The sequence below is a fragment of the Ylistrum balloti genome, unplaced genomic scaffold, assembly GCF_031769215.1.
Source record: "Ylistrum balloti isolate Yb309-2 unplaced genomic scaffold, AGI_CSIRO_Ybal_v1 Utg371124, whole genome shotgun sequence".
NCBI classification, from domain to species: domain Eukaryota; kingdom Metazoa; phylum Mollusca; class Bivalvia; order Pectinida; family Pectinidae; genus Ylistrum; species Ylistrum balloti.
In genome coordinates, this window is record NW_026782617.1 from 1,027,021 (window position 1) to 1,048,481 (window position 21,461).

The 21,461-nt window shown below is 35.1% G+C and overlaps 1 protein-coding gene across 1 annotated transcript; it reads right to left on the reverse strand.

Moving 5' to 3' along the window:
• Positions 1 to 1,905: 1,905 nt before the first annotated feature.
• On the reverse strand, positions 1,906 to 21,381 carry LOC132560846 (transmembrane protein 19-like). Its single transcript, XM_060225538.1, has 6 exons — positions 21,294 to 21,381; positions 19,631 to 19,741; positions 18,841 to 18,978; positions 18,087 to 18,344; positions 12,156 to 12,371; positions 1,906 to 3,014 (listed from the first exon to the last, which is right to left on the reverse strand). Exons 1-6 carry the CDS (start codon positions 21,379 to 21,381, stop codon positions 2,848 to 2,850), a joined length of 978 nt encoding a protein of 325 aa, XP_060081521.1. The 3' UTR covers positions 1,906 to 2,847.
• Positions 21,382 to 21,461: the final 80 nt, after the last annotated feature.

The window sequence follows — 21,461 nt, forward strand, 5'->3', positions numbered from 1 at the left end:
CGAAGGCATGTACCCTCAGTCTGTTATAAGGACCGCTATTGAAATCAAAGACTAATTAACAGGATTAAAGTTACAAGAAATCGGGTAAAAAATTATCGCTTTATCAAAAAGTATCGTATATTTCTTGGGGTGAGAAAAATGACCTAGGTAATTCAACAGAAGAATAAAGTCCTCACATATTCGTCTTCTCTGATGAATGGAGAATAATAACGCTGCTAAGACGCTGGTAACAGGTACAAAACACTTAACACGTTTGTGCTGCTCTGTTGTGCATACATACGGATCATTTCCCAGATGTATACATGATTGAGTGGTTAACCGTAAAAAGTACATCATTTATACAAATTCCTGGTGACATTTATCACACTATAAAGGTATGTGCAGCTAAGAAAATCATTCTGAATGTGAATCATGACCTTAACTTGATTTTGCGAAGAACTCGTGCAAACAATGACCTTCTGTAAATATATCAATTACCAGTTTTAGGAAACATTTTTCATACTTTTTATTGCATATAAAAGTTAGCCGTTTTGCATGCATGATAAGATAAAGATAAAAACGTTATTTATCACAAGGAATATGTTACCTACATAAACAATATGACTAAAGACTTAACTATATTTTTATACTTCTATTTTTGTCTGATTCGAAGAATTCCAAGAACGTTGTCTTGAACTTGAATAATAAAATGATGAAGTAAGAACACCGCTTATAAACGTATTTATTATTGATGGAATACGTTTTTTTTTCATTTAATGACAAATATTTTGGCTACAAAGACATTCTTGAGAAAATCTTATCAACTCATCAACAGACATTTATTTGAAGAAAAAAATGCATTTATCGCATGCTTCCTTTTGAAGACTATATTAAGTCACTAAATACCATTTCACATAAGAATGTAGAAAGAATTAAATTTCATAAAGTTTTCAGATTATTTTCTTCACTGTAACAGTTTCTTTTTCTTTTTGTTAATTTTCTCCTGATATTTTGTTTCCGAAAGTAGTGCATTTTTCAGAAGTATAAGCCAAAGATGAACACAGGCTGATCCAGCCCCATTCCAACATTGCAATGCTATTGATAGCATAACAAAAAAACCTTAATTTCCGCGGTAGCTCAATTTCGTGGTTTTCCTAAATATACATTTTCTTTTGACAATTGATTTCATGGTTAAACCTTAATCACGAGCTCCGCAAGTTCTGTACTATAATCCATGCCATTTTTTCTTCATTAATTTCGTGGACGTAAGAACTCATGGATTTAGAGTACCCACGCATTGAACGAAAATAAATCCTCAACTAAAATGAATGATTTTACGGTATGGAGTACAGATTTATCTTGCAAATGGACCATATTTTCTATCAAAATACTACTGTTCTGTAGTATAATTGGTTTGATTATCGAGAATGGATGGTGAATGACCGAACTAAATCATAACACATAATGAATAGCTTTATAACAAATGACAGTAATAATTGCTCTTTATGTAATCTACATATGTAAGTAATACAAAGAATATGTTTATTGTATGTGTAAAGTAAATACAAACTCCAAACATGTCAACACATGTAACTGTAATAAGATTTGAACATGATCTAAAATTATCGTATTTATTTTGCAATAAGCCAAGGCCTGATGCAAACATCTCTTACTCAGAGTCAGGGTAGCCTTATTATAGTACAACACAATACAAGTTGTTGTTACAATAAACATGTGTGGGCTTATTTTAAGGCATCGGCTTATGAATAAATATGATGCCTAAAACATTTACAGATGACAGTAAAAATCCTATGGTATATCTGAACACTGTGTAGATTTCAGATAACTTTCTAAAGAGGTAGTGAAAGCAATCATATTTTAATCTACACATACCTAAAACTTTATTACTGTTATAAAACAGGGATAAAGCAAAATTTCAACTTAATAAGAAAATAACAAACAGGTTGATAAGTGATTGGTTTTGGTAGAAGGATAATCACATTCTTACAAAATTTGATGTAAAAATCGTCAAATTAACATCATTTTTCCATAAAATCTGCCTATAAAATAAAGTAATGTATTAAATCTCTGAGTATAATCTACTTTATCTTGAACACTGAATACCGGTACAGGCACGAAATATTCATAATGGTTTTTAAGGATTTCATAAGTGAACTAACTTTCGGTTATACAAAAAATCATGCAGAGAACAAGCCATCAATACAACATGCATTCCAGTTTAATCCATACACTAGCAGCAATATAATGTAGCATTACATATCAGATGATTTTTCTTGTTTGAAACTTTCAGTCCTACACACATAAAAATTCATATCCAAAATTTATCAAATTATTTTAATAACAATGATGATGTACCCCCAACCATCGTATTGGTATTTTAATTTTCGTCCGTTTTGGACTCTTGTATAAACAGCCCGTTACGTGAGGACAAACTAATTGTATGATATCGTTGTAAGATATATGATACAATCTAAATCATGCACTCACCTACATATAAATTCATATTCTAAAAAATGTATAAAAGACATACAAGAGAACACCTTTTCATACAAAGTGACAGTTTGATATTGGAGAGAGAACAATAATAGGATAAACGGCATTATATAGCTGTTTCGTGTTTCTAATTCTCTTTATTTTCACCTTATAGGCAATTATAAACATTTAAGAATTCATTAGCACACACATACCCTTAGCTAAACACTAAACAAGACATTTCTAATCTCATAACAGACATGACGTTTTATATATTGAGTCTTCTGTTTACAATGCACATCATAACAAGTGTAAGACTGGCTTACGAATCCCAAAATATCAGCTGATTTGTATATGAAGTCATTTTTTTCTTCTTCACAAGACACTCTGCCAAATATAGAAGGCGATCTTGGGAGTTATGAGTCCCGTTAAGAGAGCCGACAGTAGATTCACACTATGGTTATCCAACACTTCTGACCCACTGATAAACTCCACATTAGGCCCAGGTCGCTCCACAATGCATTTCTTTTCTCTGTCAAATCCTTAAAGAGTAAAATATATATTAATTTTCGAAGCGAGATTTTTCACAGACTGGAATTCCTTATACAAGTACAGAAGATAAAAAACTTTAAAACTGAGTTTGATCAAATCACAAGTGCTTTGGAAAACAACATAGTTACAAAAGTTAAACCATTTCCACTTCTGATGCCCATATTTTTATGGCAACGATTTTCAAATATTTATATACATTTACAACAGTACTGGTATATGAAAACCTCAGGAAAAGAATGAGTATTTCTTTTATCATCAATTCAGACATAATATCAACGACAAAATATACTTTACAATATACACTGCAGTATATTTGCTCTCTCAACATATTTGTACGAAAGAATTATTTATAATAACAAGTATAACATGCCTGTTGAATACAAAACATTGTTTACGTTATCTTGGTTCCAACAAGGAAAGAACATTCATAAAAAAATAACATGAGCTAAATGATTTTAATGAATTTCCATCAATACATATTTTAATGACATGATATAATTAACTGTTTAATTTTTCAGTATAAAACCATTAAACTTTGGTTTGTTTTTTAATGTTCCACAAACATGCGATCAAATCCAAGTTTAAAGCACAACAAGGTAATTTGATATTTTTTTATGTACAACCTTCCGTCATCACATGAAATAAACACATATAAATGAACAAACCATTACCTGACGAAAGATATCAATCAATTTCCTCATTAATTACCCTTATATTAAAACTTCATGTGGATAATAGAAAATTTAATCAGAATGCCATTTTAGGTCATATCAACAACAAAGAAATCATTCTTCTACATTATGTATAGGAAGTCATACATGTGTTGTATATATTTACTACGAAATGTTTAGGTAGAAATTCTGGATTACAAAAAAAACCTGCTATATTAGTACTTACAAGTTTTAAAATATTTTCTATCAAACTGAAGTTTATGGAACAAAAATGACAAAATTAAAAAGGTTACACATATCAATGCTGAATTACCATCGAAAGGTAAACATTTGCTTACTTTGTAATGAAATCATGAATTCAATAACACCTAATTTATGTTTCTGTTAAAGTTTGTTTGATTTCTTACTTTAAAATCATAATTGACTCTAACTTAATGCGTGTTGGGTTATTTTTTTAAAAAAACTTATCTACTAAGGCCTAAATAAAGTCAATTAAGATGTTATTGTACATTAGCTATTGTCACGAGAAACACATTTACGTGACAAGAAAATCCTAATTAACCATGTTACGTAAATGTACCGCTGTGCGTCTATCTATTGGGTCAGATGTTATCTTGAAGCTAGTTTATACCCTGTCATACACACGCCATTATCAGTGACAGAATTTGTATAATATATAAGATTACCAACAATGCCCACATATCGACTCTCTTTGATCCCGAAAATTGTCGGCAGAGGAGATTGATTGGGTACCGGGATACAATAATTTAGCATAGATCAATCATGTCATAGAACCATCCATCATTAACTTGCTTCCAAAATAAACAATCGGTACTGCCTCATCTCTCGACATGAACAAATCCCAAGGTTTTACTAAGTGAGATGTATTCAAAAAGTCATCATTTACCTGTCCATATCTAGGACTATACAGTTCAAATTGGAGTAAATTACGCCATACATATACAACACATGATACACGACGACGAGGTTGTCCGTTCCGTTGATAATGGTCTGTAAGGACCCCACCCTTGTCCCTTCATCTGATCGGTACCAGTACGAGCTGGTAGCACCATTACTGCTGTAGACATGGTCAGATTTCTGCTATAATTCTAGACTAAAGGTGTGGTCCATAACCTTTCTCTACTTGACAACATCAATCTAATATCCAAAATGAAATTTAGAAATAAATCTTCAACTGATAGCAATATTTTTTAGATATGAGTTCCACTTTGTCTGTATCAGATATTGAATCAACAGTCACACCCTTCCTTATATAGAACCGTATTGATAGAAATCCAATGACTCTACAGACAAAAATTAATTTGAAATGATAAATACATAATAATATAATCCAAAAATACAAAAGTATAGAAGCAATTGAGGAAATTACACAAATTGTGTCGAGATAAATGGCTAATTATTTTGTCACCATCCAATATCCCCTCGGTAAATACTGACGTAGTCGCTGATGGTGCTTGTCGATTCTGTGGTACGAAATTGTCAATAATGAGGCTCTGTTGATTCAAACCAATTATTGTCAAACAAACGCCTGATGAATTATGAATGAAATTGATAGCATCAATAGGAAACCGTAAAACTTAGCGAGCATCTGAGCGATTTAGATTGTGGTATTTGATTAGCTTTTGCTAATTCAAGACAGGACGTAACCATCTACTATATAATACATAAATATATAAATATACACTCACAAATGAAGTGCCTATAGTTCAATTTTTTCTATACTAGTTTGAGGTCAAAATGATCGTAGGTTGAAATTCCTATGAAGTAATACAAGAGCTGTTTGAAAACAGCATAGTTCATCTATAGAAAAAACAGTTCATATTCATTGTTAATTATGGTGCTGTCACAATTATGAACTGAAAGATACATGTTCACGTTGTATATCAACATGGATAATTTCACGACCCCTGTAAGGTGATTGAAAATGTGTTGAAAAATATATATATATATAAATTAAAACGAAAAAGTGAGAAGCTAGAAAACCTAATGTAAAAATGACATTAAAATGCCTGCAATGCGGCAATATCATCCAAATAGTTGGATTGTAATACCACATCAAATTACTTAGAATAAAGATATTGACTGGAATTTAATGAAAATAAATAAACAATTAAGCAGAACAAATGCCCGCCTACCTAATACGGGGTTACAACTTAAAATATCCATTATAATATTTTTTGAGTGTTATATCGGTCGTAGGTGGGCTCTGTGGTCATCCAGTTGTCCCGCCTTATCAGGTATAAACTTTCACACATCTTACGATAACAAACGCTTGATGAAGCTGGCATCAATAATTAGGCACCATGCGGAATACATTCTTACATAACTGAAGTCTGTAACAGGAACTCTAATCTGACATTTGGTTTAGTTTTCCCTATTGTTTAACGTCTTATCAACAGCTATTATATTTTTGGACGGCCTCCTTATGCATACAAGATAAGCGTATGTATTGAGTGAACATGTTTTCGGGAGTCTGTGATTTATTAGTGTATGCTTCCTGGTGACAATGCGAAACTGACTTTAAAGTGTTACTATACCGAAGTATTCTAAATTCCGAAGGCCTCCACCAGGACACCTTACCCAGTCTTATTATACTGAAAAGAAGCAAACTAGTTGATAGACTATCAACATGCTGAAAGTTAAGCAGGAAGCAGTAACGACTACTATTAGATACTCTGGTATGTCACGGCCATGAGGCAGGATCTAAACCCTTCCTTACAATACTCAAATTACCATTCGGTAAATGCAAAGTATTCTGAATTAGTAATTTAGAAAAGTAGGCTAGTAGGTATCGTTGATTGCAGCAACATCTTCCGCACTCCTATCTAATGTTTGTGATTTGTTCAAAACAGCATGGTGCCGGAATCCGGTATATGCTAACAATATTGACATAAACACATTCATTTGATGGACACTCGCGATACACGATACTCTGATGAAAATTGATACATGAAATCCAATGGCCCTAATTTATCAGCTGATTATTTTGTATGTTCGTTTGTGAACGAGAGAAGTTTCCTAAACACTGTTTTACCGATTTCGAAAATGAATGCAGATGTTACAACAGCGGTAAGCAAAACTCTTGAATAAGAAAAAATAACTTACGAATGACAAGGAAACATTATTTTGAAGCCTATTGACGCATGCTTTATCAAACCTTTTCGTCATATGATTACGTAACGAAATTTCTTCTTTCGCGCAAAAACACCAATTACCTATTTCGCTTGTGTACACTGAAGTCCGTTTCAATTTCCTATATAGTCATAGCTATAGCCAAATTATAGTTTACATTCACTATGATAGTATAATCTGTTTCATAAGAGTAAGTACTCGCAATGCAACACCAAATACCTCATGCAATACACAGTTCTTGCATTAACAGTGCTTTGCTAGTAACACAGAGGTCATGGGTTCAATTCTTGACTAAAGCAGTTAACTGAAAATGTTTTAATTCATAGAACACAAACATCTAGCAAATGCGTACACAATGCTTTGAACATCTGTCATCAAAAAGTTGTCATACGAATTAAAAAGCGTTACTATACTTAATAGATGATAAAATGTATGTATTACAATAAGGTACTAAAAAGATGATAAATCTAGGTAATTTATGAATTCAATAAATGATTAAGTCTAAGTATTACATTTCGATACTAAATAAATGATAAAATTTAGGTATTACATTTAAGTACTTAATAAGTGATAAACTATGGGTATTTGATTTATGTACATAATACATACCATCTTCTTACAATAAAGATCTTCAAAGATTCATCGTGTTAAATTTGCTAGTTTTACATTCAAATCAATTCTTCTACAAATCACTGTCCATGCCTAATGGTCAAATTTCCATAGTGTAACATATTTGATGACACTTTTTCTAGTGTTTTTTTCTATGATCTCTAAGAACTTAAACTTCACTTTACTCGCTTAAAAGCTTTGTAAACGAAAGTATCAATCAACTTTATTTGGAACATCGCGTCAATCTCGCTATAAAACCACAAAGAGCTGAAAGTTACACACAAAAACTAAGGTTAAAATGATTTTATTGTGAGTGATGCCTAGTGCAAAAATCAAGTGTTTCAGGGGAATCAACCAATCATCAGTAGCGGTATACAAGTCATAAAACTACACACTCATTAGACGCATCGTTAAATGTGAGTCATTATACCAGTGATTCTCAACAAGGTCATCCACGCTCGTCTCCCTTTAGCATTTCATGGAAATTTTATGTGAAATATGTCCTCAGATTACCAGGCTCTGATCGACTAAACATAATAACATGTGCCACATATCAACAGATTCTGTCTCTTTCAAATCACCAAGGAGCAGATTTCATGTGAAGAATTAATGACAAGATATCTGCCACTAGAGAGCTTAGAGCATCATTCAATATGAAAGAAATCTGACGTACAGAAATAGTGAATCTTCCATGTTGTAAGTTTGAATTGTTCATGAGGTCATGAATCGTGTGTTTGAAATCAAATTTGCTGGTATCAGGATTTCTAATAACAGTCACCCAAACTCCAAAAATCACTAAGCAAGAGTGTGTTGAAAGACATTGGACATTGCAGCATCACCAAACAGGGATTTGCTAGTTGACATCGGGCTCACGACAACAAAATAAATGTGACCATTACTAAGCAATGGTGTGTTGGTAGACATTGGACACCTGACACAAATTGCAGTACCACCAAACGAATATTTGCTGTTTGACATGGGGTTCATGACAACAAAGTCGATGTGATTCTCAACATCAATAAACAAGGATGTTGTGGTCGACGTGTGACTCCTGAAATCAATCACAGAAACAAATGTGTTGGTATACATGGGGCACCTGACACCAATCGAAGCAACAACAAACGGGGAATTGTTGGCTGACCTGGGATCATGACAACAGAGTCAATGTGACTCAGCACCACTATACTAGGATGTTAGGAAACATGGGGACTCCTGACAACATAGGCAATGCCACTCTCAACACCACTTAACTAGGATGTTTGGAAACATTGAAGTCCTGACAACATAGGCAATGTAACTCTCAACATCACTAAACTAGGATGTTTGGAAACATTGAAGTCCTGACAACATAGGCAATGTCACTCTCAACATCACTAAACTAGGATGTTTGGAAACATTGAAGTCCTGACAATACAGGTAATGGCACTCTCAACATCATTAAACTAGGATGTTTGGAAACATGGAAGTCCTGACAACATAGGCAATGTCACTCTCAACATCACTAAACAAGGATGTCTGGAAACATGGAACTCCTGACAATACAGTTAATGTCACTCTCAACATCACTAAACTAGGATGTCTGGAAACATGGAACTCCTGACAATACAGTTAATGTCACTCTCAACATCATTAAACTAGGATGTTTGGAAACATGGAACTCCTGACAATACAGGTAATGTCACTCTCGACATCACTAAACAAGGATGTCTGGAAACATGGGACTTCTGACAATACAGTTAATGTCACTCTAGACATCACTTAACAAGGATGTTTGGAAACATGGAAGTCCTGACTATACAGTTAATGTCACTCTCAACACCACTTAACAAGGATGTCTGGAAACATGGAAGTCCTGACATGAGGTTAATGGCACTCGCAACATCAATAAACAAGGATGTCTGGAAACATGGAACTCCTGACAATACAGTTAATGTCACTCTCGACATCACTAAACAAGGATGTCTGGAAACATGGGACTTCTGACAATACAGTTAATGTCACTCTAGACATCACTTAACAAGGATGTTTGGAAACATGGAAGTCCTGACTATACAGTTAATGTCACTCTCAACACCACTTAACAAGGATGTCTGGAAACATGGAAGTCCTGACAACATAGGCAATGTCACTCTCAACACCACTTAACAAGGATATGTTGTTAGATATGAGACTCCTGCCAATATCCAATGATAAAGTCTAGGTATTACATTTATGTACTCAATAAATGATAAAGTCTAGGTATTACATTTATGTACTCAATAAATGATAAATAAAGATCTACAGTGTTTTATCATGTTCAGTTTGATAGTTTTACAATCAATTCCTATTACTTCTACAAATCACAGCCTAAGCCTAATGTTTACATTTTCACAGTGCAACGTATTTGTTGACACTTTTTCTAAGTGCTTTTGTTTTTTCTAATTACTGTGTCAATTTAATGACCTCTAAAGCTAGTTTATTCGCCTGAGAAGCTTTGTAAACGAAAGTATCAATCAACTTTATTTGGAACATCGCGTCAATCTCGCTATAAAACCACATAGAGCTGAAAGTAACACACAAAAACGAAGATTAAAATGATTTCATTGTGAGTGATGTCTAGTGCAAAAATCAAGTGTTTCAGGGGAATCAACCAATCATCAGTAGCGGTATACAAGTCATAAAACTACACACTCATTAGACGCATCGTTAAATGTGAGTCATTATACCAGTGATTCTCAACAAGGTCATCCACGCTCGTCTCCCTTTAGCATTTCATAGAAATTTTATGTGAAATATGTCCTCAGATTACCAGGCTCTGATCGACTAAACATAATGACATGTGCCACATATCAACAGATTCTGTCTCTAACAAATCACCAAGGAGCAGCAGATCTGATGTGAAGTCATTTCATTAAGTTGAAATTATTGACAAGATATCTGCGACTAGAGAGCTTAGAGCATCATTCAATATGAAAGAAATCTGACGTACAGAAATAGTGAATCTTCCATGTTGTAAGTTTGAATTGTTCATGAGGTCATGAATCGTGTGGTTGAAAACCAATATGCTGGTATCAGGATTTCGCATGGCAGTCAACTCAAATCCTAGCATCACTAAACAGGGATGTGTTGGTAGACCTAGGACTAAAGAGGGATATGTTAGAAGACATAGGTTTCCTGACACCGCATCCAGAACCACTAAACAGGACTGTGTTTGTAGACACGGGACTCCTGACACAGATTCCATAACTACTTAACTGGATTTGGTGGGAGACATGAGAGTCTTGAAAACAGAATCAAGATGACTCTCAAAATCTCTTGACAAGGGTGGGTTGGTTGGCATGTGACTCTTGCACAAGTGTCAACGTCACTCTCAACATCACTAAACAGGGGTGTGTTGGTAGACAGGTGCCTCCTAACACCGCTCCCAGAAACCAATAAACAAGGATGTGCTTGAAGACATGAGACTCCTGACACCAATCACAGCATCACTAAACTAGGATGTGTTTGAAGACATGAGACTCCTGACACCAATCACAGCATCACTAAACTAGGATGTGTTTGAAGACATGAGACTCCTGACACCAATCACAGCATCACTAAACTAGGATGTGTTTGAAGACATGAGACTCCTAACACCAATCACAGCATCACTAAACAGGGGTGTGTTGGTAGGTATAGGACTCCTTACACCAGTCCTAGAATCACTAAAGAAGGATGTGTTGGCAGACATAGGCCTCCTAACACCGCTCCCAGAACCACTAAACAGGAGTGTTGTGTGTGTTGGTAGACATGGGTCTCTTAACCCCGCTTCAAGAATCACTAAACAAAGGTGTGTTGGTAGATATAGGACTCCTGACACCAGTCCGAGAACCAATAAACAGGGATGTTTTGATAGTCATAAGACTCCTTACACTGATACCAGAACCACTTAACATGGATGTGATGGTAGACAGAGTCTTGAAACAGAGTTGCTCTCAAAATCACTTGGCAAGGATGGGTTGGTTGACATAAAATCCCTCACAACACAGTAAATGTGATTCTAAAACATCATTAAACAAGGGTATGATGGTTGACATGACAAAAACCCGTTGTGATTTAAGAAGGGTGTGTTGGTAAACATGGTACTCCTGGCAACATAGTCAATGTCACTCTCAATATCACTTAACAATGGTGTGTTGGTAGACAGAGGGCTTCTGAGAACAGAGTTAGGATGTAAAAATTGTATAAGGATCCTTGTGTTAACGTCTTACCAAAGAACTGGAATAAGGATCCTTGTGTTAACGTCTTACCTCAGAGCTGGAATAAGGATCCTTGGGTTAAAGTCTTACCTCAGAACTGAAATAAGGATCCTTGGGTTAAAGTCTTACCTCAGAGCTGGAATAAGGATCCTTGGGTTAAAGTCTTACCTCAGAACTGGAATAAGGATCCTTTGGTTAAAGTCTTACCTCAGAACTGGAATAAGGATCCTTTGGTTAAAGTCTTACCTCAGAACTGGAATAAGGATCCTTGGGTTAAAGTCTTACCTCAGAACTGGAATAAGGATCCTTGGGTTAAAGTCTTGCCTCAGAACTGGAATAAGGATCCTTTGGTTAAAGTCTTACCTCAGAACTGGAATAAGGCTCATTGAACCCAAGTCTAACATGAGAACTAGAATAAGGCTCTCTGGATACCAGACCTTACCTAGGAACTGGAATACGACTTCATTGATGGAAGTCTTACCTGAGTACTGGAATAAAGCACCTAGGTACGAGTCAATGGTGGATCCAAGCAGACCAGCTATCGTCCCGGTAGGAATCAGCAACCATTGGGCTGGGCTTTTCTGGAGCTGGTAGTCACTCGTACACATCAATAGGGTCAAATAATAAGCGACGCCCACAAATGTCCCGCCCAGTGCACTGCTTAGTGTTCCAATGAATGTTATTCCTCCATTTGTACCTACAAAACAGATAAAAATATCATTGTTTTCCACCCAACATTGCAAGTCAGACAGAATTACTGCAATATTGCAAATATCATCATTTTTCAACAATGACCTTGAGCCTGATGTGACCAAAATATTTGACAAGCCATCTAAAAGTGATAACACAACAATGCATAGGAAAAGTGTTCAAAAAGTGTGCAAAATTTTGACCTCAAAAAATTAAAAAAAAAAAAAAAAAACTAGCACAAAGATTTTGATAATAGTTAATTTCAAGATGACCTTGACATTGAAGTTAGTTATTATCTAGTAAAAGATCTGAACCAGAACAACAGCTATGGTCTAGACAGAGGACAAGTGAAAACATGAATCAAAGGCTTGTATGTAATCTTGACCTTAAATGTCCAGGAATGAGGAAAAATAGACACTATTACTAAAATTGGTTGCTTTCACTTCATACAAAAGTTTCGTCGCTTTCAGTTCAAATATATTCATGTCTGTGTGTCACCCTGTTGTACAAGTGGCAGATTTGATTATTTGTTCTTATCATATTTGTGACTTTTATTTGTGTTCATACCATTTGTATCATTTCTGTATTTGTGTAACCAATGTTTTTACTTTCATTTTGTGTGGTCTACATGTATGTTATATCTAGTAGGCCCTGAATAGGCATACTGATGTGAAGCAGGTATTATACAGGTTCTGGACAATGACTGACAACTTGATCCGTGACATGGCTGTGCAATTATGTCTTCCTTTTCCCATCTAACCTTTCATTTCTTTCCTTTCTTACTTATGAATTTGGGTTTTAGCTAAACAAGTGTGTCATTGATATAGATCTGGTATTTTTTACTGAAAGAAGTTTACGCCACACACGACATTGCAAACTGTTTATATTTTCACCTGATCAATCTACATGAGATCAATATCTCTTAAGTTATTCTATATTTAAGTTTAGGTCTTGGTCCGCGTCATTTATATCCTATATAACTGTAATGTGTGGCATATTTCTGTAATAAGCTATTTAGTATATTTAGTATTAATTTTGTATGCATACTATAACACAAGTATTTATTGTCAGTAACATGAACATTATTGTGTGTTATGTAACAGTAACAGTGGGTGTGTACCATAGCAAGTTTTATCACGTATTGTAATAAGTTACATGTATTATTTCAGGGACCTCTTCATTTCATCTGGAGCAGTAAATCTAATAGAATGACTTTGCCTAGTTGTTGCTCTTGTTGGGATGGAGATAACTTCAAACACTCTCTAATCTATATTTGTCTCAACAATATATGATATTGACTTTGTCGCTGACTTTGTAACTTTGATTACAGATTTTTTGTATCCAGCTTTTTGCATCAGTTAAGATATCTAAAGTTGTAGATTAAATGCTTTCACCAACACATTCTCAGTCAAAATTTGAACCCAGGACCTTTCCAGTGAGACAGATGTTCTTTAAGACATTACCCACCTGGTGGAAAGCCCTGGCCCAGCACACTAACCTGCAGAGCCTACATGGTCTGGTACAAGCACCCCATGTTCTGCATGTAGCATGTACTTTTAAGCAGACAACTATGTCAGTCGGGAAATTTTGTGTTTAACAGGTCATTAATCAAACCAGTACATTTGTTAGTGAAACACCTGTATATCTATCACCACCTGTAACTCAGGGCTCAAGGCCAGCCACACACCAGTGTAGTATTACCCTGTCTGTAAACTACCAATGATACTAACAGATGTATACCTGTTAAGCGTACAGTCACAAGGTAACCAGTAACAGGATAAATCATTCAAACAAACAAGAGGCAAAATAGACCTCTCTCACCTGTTCTTTTTTATTTTCTGTATGTTACTGAATATTCAGAAATCTTTAAGTGAACTTGAAAGTGTGTTGAAATTATTTCAAATTCATCCAAGAATAATACTGGCAAAATATCATTTCCCAGCAGAAACTTTCAGTTCATATGAAATTATAGTCAGTTTTGAAAAATTTGGTGCCACTGTCCATGAAAAAAATGATTTTGTCAAGATTGTTTCCTATTTGTGTATTTGTCAGATTTCATCCTTGGAAGCAAAATGCCAAATAGAATAATCCATCCAAAGCCTTATGATTTTTAATATGCATTTATTTAAAAAAAAAATGACTGATGAAAGAACTGTTATGTCACCTGCATGCAGCTAATTCTTCAGTGTCATACTTATATGACATTAATATAGGCCTTGTACTGCAGAAAATTTTTCGAAAGTTTTTAAGCACTAAAAGAATTGACTACATGATTTAGGAAGCTGATTTAGTGGGTATAAACTTGGAAGATCATGGCTACCTCACTGAACAACATAAGAGAGGCCCATCACATTCCATCCAGAACAAATGGGGAGAAGTGTGTAATCGATGGAGGACCACATTAACTATTAGCATGAGATGGGATGATCTGCTTTCTGAAAAACATAAACCACTCAGAGAAGAGATCTCCTCGCCATACAGTTTGGATCTTCACCTACAGCTGAAGAACTCTACCAACTGAGCTAAATCAACTCCTTGGTTCCAAGGAATCCCAAAATCATGTTTTTTTTTTATTAATCTTTTCTTGTGTTTGTTCATTTCTTGAATTTTTAAAATGAAAACACATTTGTTTTTAAACAAAGACAATTTCTCAAGGGTCATCAACACGATAAGAAAAAGGTCTCCAATGTGGAAATTGTTTTATTTCTTGCACAGCTTAAGGCTGGATGTATTTGATGCTCATTAGTATGCCTGATGGTTCCGTTGTATATACTGTTCTCATTTGGACATTTCTTGGATTGTTTAAGGTTTACATGGTGGGTGTCATCAATGAAGCAGCTGTAGATACACAACACAAACAAGTAATCAGGTGAGACAGGTAACCAGTACATCACCAGGTATGGTACACTAGGTACACAACACAGACAAGTAATCAAGTTAGAAAGGTAACCAGAACTTCACTAGGTGTGGTACACTAGGTACACAACACAGACAAGTAATCAAGTGAGACAGGTAACCAGCACTTCACCAGGTGTGGTACACTAGGTACACAACACAGACAAGTAATCAAGTGAGACAGGTAACCAGCACTTCACCAGGTGTGGTACACTAGGTACACAACACAGACAAGTAATCAAGTGAGACAGGTAACCAGTACATCACCAGGTGTGGTACACTTGGTACACAACACAGACAAGTAATCAAGTTAGACAGGTAACCAGTATTTCACCAGGTGTGGAACACTAGGTACACAACACAGACAAGTATTCAAGTGAGACAGGTAACACGTACTTCACCAGGTGTGGTACACTAGGTACACAACACAGACAAGTAATCAAGTGAGACAGGTAACCTACTTCACCAGGTGTGGCACACTAGGTACACAACACAGGCAAGTATTCAAGTGAGACAGGTAACAAGTACATCACCAGGTGTGGTACACTAGGTACACAACACAGACAAGTAATCAAGTGAGACAGGTAACCAGTACTTCACCAGGTGTGGTACACTTGGTACACAACACAGACAAGTAATCAAGTGAGACAGGTAACCAGTACTTCACCAGGTGTGGTACACTAGGTACACAACACAGACAAGTAATCAAGTGAGACAGGTAACCTACTTCACCAGGTGTGGCACACTAGGTACACAACACAGGCAAGTATTCAAGTGAGACAGGTAACAAGTACATCACCAGGTGTGGTACACTAGGTACACAACACAGACAAGTAATCAAGTGAGACAGGTAACCAGAACTTCACTAGGTGTGGTACACTAGGTACACAACACAGACAAGTAATCAAGTGAGACAGGTAACCAGTACATTACCAGGTGTGGTACACTAGGTACACAACACAAACAAGTATTCAAGTGAGACAGGTAACAACTACTTCACCAGGTGTGGTACAAAAGGTACACAACACAGACAAGTAATCAAGTGAGACAGGTAACCAGTACTTCACCAGGTGTAGCACACTAGGTACACAACACAGACAAGAGATTGTTGACTTCTATCTCAACAGGACCTTAACACTTAGGTCTAAAGTGAAATTGTACATTGTGTAAATGTATCTTGTTCACTTTCTAACATTTGAAAAACCTGAAAAAAGGGTTTTATAAACTACACAGGTATTTGATAATTCCAAAATTAACATGAAATGATCACTTAAAATTCTTGCTATTTTGTTTGGTTTGTGTACTGTACAGTAGTACAGTGTATATATCAATCTCGCATAGTTGTATGATAATGTATTATGCATTTTGTACAAATTGAAGTGCAAATCAAATAATAATGCATAAAAACATCATCATGTAAACATTCACACTATGTTTGATTTCATGAGTGTCTTTCCAAAGATATTAACTTCACATGATGTCTCTCCAAAGGATGTATTTTGTGGTTATGCAATATACTGACCATTTCATTGTCAACAAAATGAAGTTCACATTTGTGAACGGAAAATATTTCCCACTTTTTACATTTGCAAAAGCCTTTTTTTCCCTATTCCCATTATGAATTTTATCCTACATTTACCCCAGGCAACTTTACTGCATTAAGAAGACTGACCAAGACATAATTCAGTCTTACATTGCAAACATCTTGGTGATAGATACTTGGCATTTCAATGAAATGCTATGAAACTTTCAGTTGTATACAAAAGACAGGCACTTCTATCAGGTTTATAGGAAAGACTGCCTGCAGTAAATTTTTAAGAAGTTTTTGTCAACAGAATTAACATAGATATTGGTTTGGTTCTGTTAAACCACACAGATATTCAACTGAGATTATGATTTCAAAGCATGACTGAAAACATTTTGACAATGACAAGTTTCCCAGAGTTCACTCCCTTTAATAACTTTTCTTAGTTCACCAGGTGTGCCAGAGTTCACTCCCTTGAGGCAAAAGAATACTACTGGTAAGAAATATTATACAATATACTGATTGGTGGAAAAAGATTTGTGGAAAGCTTACACTATACTGATTGGTGGAAAAAGATTTGTGGAATGCATACAATATACTGATTGGTGGAAGAAGATTTGTGGAATGCATACAGGACATGTGTAGGCATTTTATCAAACGTGTAAGTATATATTTCAGAAATATCAGTTTCACTAAAACATTTACACTTTTAACATTAGTATTACTTACATGTAACACCTAAACCTTCCTTATTTGAAATCAAAATCCCTCAAAATTATCACTAATGTCCCTTATATGGCATGCACGAAATGATATGCTATGATATTTATAGGATTTGAGAAGCGTTTTATAAACGATTACTAAAAATGATCCTTGGGTAGAAAAAAATGAAAATCAATTTTTTGTAAATAGTAAAAAGTAGAAATGTTGAGAAAAGAAATTATCTGCAGTATTAGATGGGAGAGGCAATAACAGACATTATTATTGAATTCTGTCCTATATTCAAATATCTGCATTCTTTAAAACAATTTCTTTATTCACTTTAATTCTTGTTCCTTGTTCAAACCATTGCCCAAGAATCTATAACTTCTTTTACTGTTAATACATTTACCAATGTCCACTCTGGTCAGTTTTGTATTTCATAGTTTGAACTTAAAGCATCATTTCATTGAAAAATCAATTTTTGTAGATACCACTCTTTCACGTGAAATACTTTTTTGCAGAACAATAAAAAAAATCAAAATAAAACAACTGAAAATTTCTTCAAAATGCATTTGAATTTTATATATATTAAATATTTACCTTTCGGGACTATGCGAAGTGAGGTTATCAGCCTTGGAGCAGTATTAATACTGAAAACGGTTCCAATCTCTGAGGCAAAGGTGTCGCCACAGCTGCAGGCAAGGGCCCCGAGGACTGCCATCGAGAAGAGAGAGGAGTTGTACCAGGCCTTAAAGTCTACAACTCTCTCCACACAGCCACTGTCTAACATGTAAAGAATTGCAAACTGGGCCGCGATACCACCATTACATAGCACCTGTATCCAATTCCTTTGCCCACCTGTTTAAACATGGAATAAAAAAAACTGATTCGCAAGATAAAAAAAAAAAAAAAAGAAAAAAACAAACAACTATGTAAACATAATTTGCATATTTTTTTTTCTGTTGGATATAAAATGTTCACAATACTTTATATATCTGATAATAAACTCATGTCTTGTAAAAAGTCCAACCATACCTATCGCTTATGTTGAGAGTAGGTATAGCAAATACAAGGACTTTAAACAAAGTATCATTTAAAAGGAAATAACTCTTGCTGAGAACTTCAACATAATAGCGAGAACTAGTGTGTATATTATGGGTGACAGGTTGAAAGTTATATTTACTATCATATTTGAATAAAATGAACTAAAAGCAAAGTGACAGACTGATGCTTTAGACTGACAGGTGCCAGTACTTGGGTTTTATAGCACAGTGGTCCCCAAATCATAATTGTATGTTTAATTACTCTCTTAATTGAAACAAAAAATAAACTTTTATAAAAAGTTATACATTACCTTCTTTGAAATCTTCCTCAAATCTTTTCTTAGTCGCTGATTTGTATTTTGTGGCTCTTGATGCGAGTATGAAAAAAGTCAGTAAACAGGCGAAGAAGCAGAGGCTGCTGATGGTGAGGACGAAGCCAACCAATAGTCCTGAAAAATAAAAAAACAAATACTGTACTGAAAGGCACTCATTAGCATAATAAACAACGAAGATCATCATAGATGGATGGATGTAAAAAGACACCCGATCCTTAAAATTGCACCAGAACATTTTTACTAAAAATTGGACCTGTTAGTAAAACTACTTCAACACACTAAGATTATAGAAGAAAAGAATTGCCATGCAAAAAAATTAATAATCAAAAGAAAGCACAAATTGTTTTTAAACTTTTAAAAAGGACTGTGAAGACATTTACCCAACAACTTTCACTCAAAAATTTTGCTCCTCAAGAAAAGATAATTAGGCATCATTTTCTCTATTTATTTATCTATTTATATTTATATATTCATATAATTATATATATTTATTTATTTATTCATTCATTTGTTAGAAGTTGTTAAATATCACATCAATTTATATTTATCATTCCTGTTGGCTTGGACAAATGCATTAAAGAGCTCTTAACAGAAGAAAAATCAGTATACTTGGGGGAAAACCCACATCCTCAGACAGGGGATCATGCCGGCAACTTTTCAAACTGGATCAGGAAATCAAACCCCATTCATCTGTAACATACCACCTAACCATTCTCTTTTGGAAACCATGGAGTAAGGAACAAATCTGACAGCCTGATAATCTAACCTGCAATGGCTCCTGACTTGTCCAAACTTCGTTTCTTCAAACCCCATCTGGTTATTATCACAGGGGCAATAACAGCCACCAACCAGCGCCAAGGATTGATGCAGTAGCTACCTGTCAATTACAAAACATCAATTTTTATCTTACCTGATATCTTTGAGGTAGTTTTATTACATTTCCGAAACATTCAAAATTCTTTATGGTGTGGTAATAAGTCAATGACAGTCTGTGTAAACACAGAATAGTACAATCAACTGTGCATTAAAGATACCAAGGAAACAGATTAACATAAGTATGTATACAGCTGTACCTTTTTTCCGAATCCTCCTTGTTATTTGTAGGATGTTACTGTATAATTGAATTAGATATTGTTCACAACAATATGACATCGTTAATTTCTGTTAAACATTTAAATACAACGTACATATTCAACATACATCGCCACATGTAATGGATATTATTTCTTTGCCTGATCATTAAATATCTAGCAAAGAGTAAGCCTTCAGCTCAAACCTTTTGCTTCAAAACTCAGACTCTAACTCCCCTTTTTCAATGATACATTTTCCCATTTTTTTCATTACACGGTACGTTCATTTATTCTTTAAATCTTTGTGATATGGATTATCTTCTGAACAATAACAAATATATATGTTTATATTTAAAGTCTTTCTTGGGCGATTGGTGCATTATACATTTTTTTATTCTTGAATTTTTTACAATACTATTCCCCGTGGTCATCTCTCATGCTGGTGTGTTTCCATATTTATTGTATATGTCACAGGGTAAATTGGAGTAAGTGTCTGTAACATCCTGTTTAATCTGTATTCGTTACTGTCCGTGCATTTATGTGTATGTCCTTATTGGGTGTTACCTGTTAGGTAGTGTCAGTGTCTGTCCTTATATGGTGTTGTCTTGAGGCGTGTACATGTCCAGGTGTGACAGGTGAGGAAGTCGTGAGAGAGTGAGTGTGTAGGGTAATAAAACTAGGGATACCCCTGGTTGCTGGGCAGAATCACAGACTAACCACGTCGCTCTGGACGTCCTCGGGAGTCCAGGCGGCACATATAGCTACAGTTAAGTGATTGTCACAACCCGACTGTCGGTGTAGTGATGTGATTGAAATCCGAGATCAGGGGTATTAATAAAAAAAACGTTCAACACACAACGAATTTGAGTTGATGGTGTGACATATATATGGATACACAAGTTCGAAGGAAAAGGGCATACACAATGAACATGTGTTGTGCCTGATTGAAATTGTTGCATATAATAATTTTCATGTATATAAGTGAAAAGTAAATACCTGTATGTCATGAGCATGAGAGTGAAATACATTTTCACTTGTATATATACAATGCATATGTGAGTGATATACATGAACATGTGGTGAATTGACATAAAGTAACTTTAAGAAATCTTCAATTTATATGTTTTTTTTAACAAAATGCAGACACTGGTTCACAAAATCTATCTGGTTTTTAATCACAGATACTAGCCTCATATGCCAATACATTCGTTATAACTTATTTAGCGTACTGAAAGACGGGGTTCATACTCTGCTTGTTTCATTTTAGCTGCACATTACACAGGATGTATCTGACCGTGTGACCGTTATCAATACGACCACCAACTGACAGTCCGTTCTCTGTTGATTGCTTAATATTACCTTCATTAAATATCGTGTAGACCAAGCTGACGAGCCAGCAGACAATGCTAACTGGCATAGCAAACGCCAACAGCATAACCAGCCACATCTTGAGTGGATGACGCTTGCACGGGGAAATGGGAATACCGGAAATAAAGGGAAATCTTTGACCCCAATAATGCGTCACAT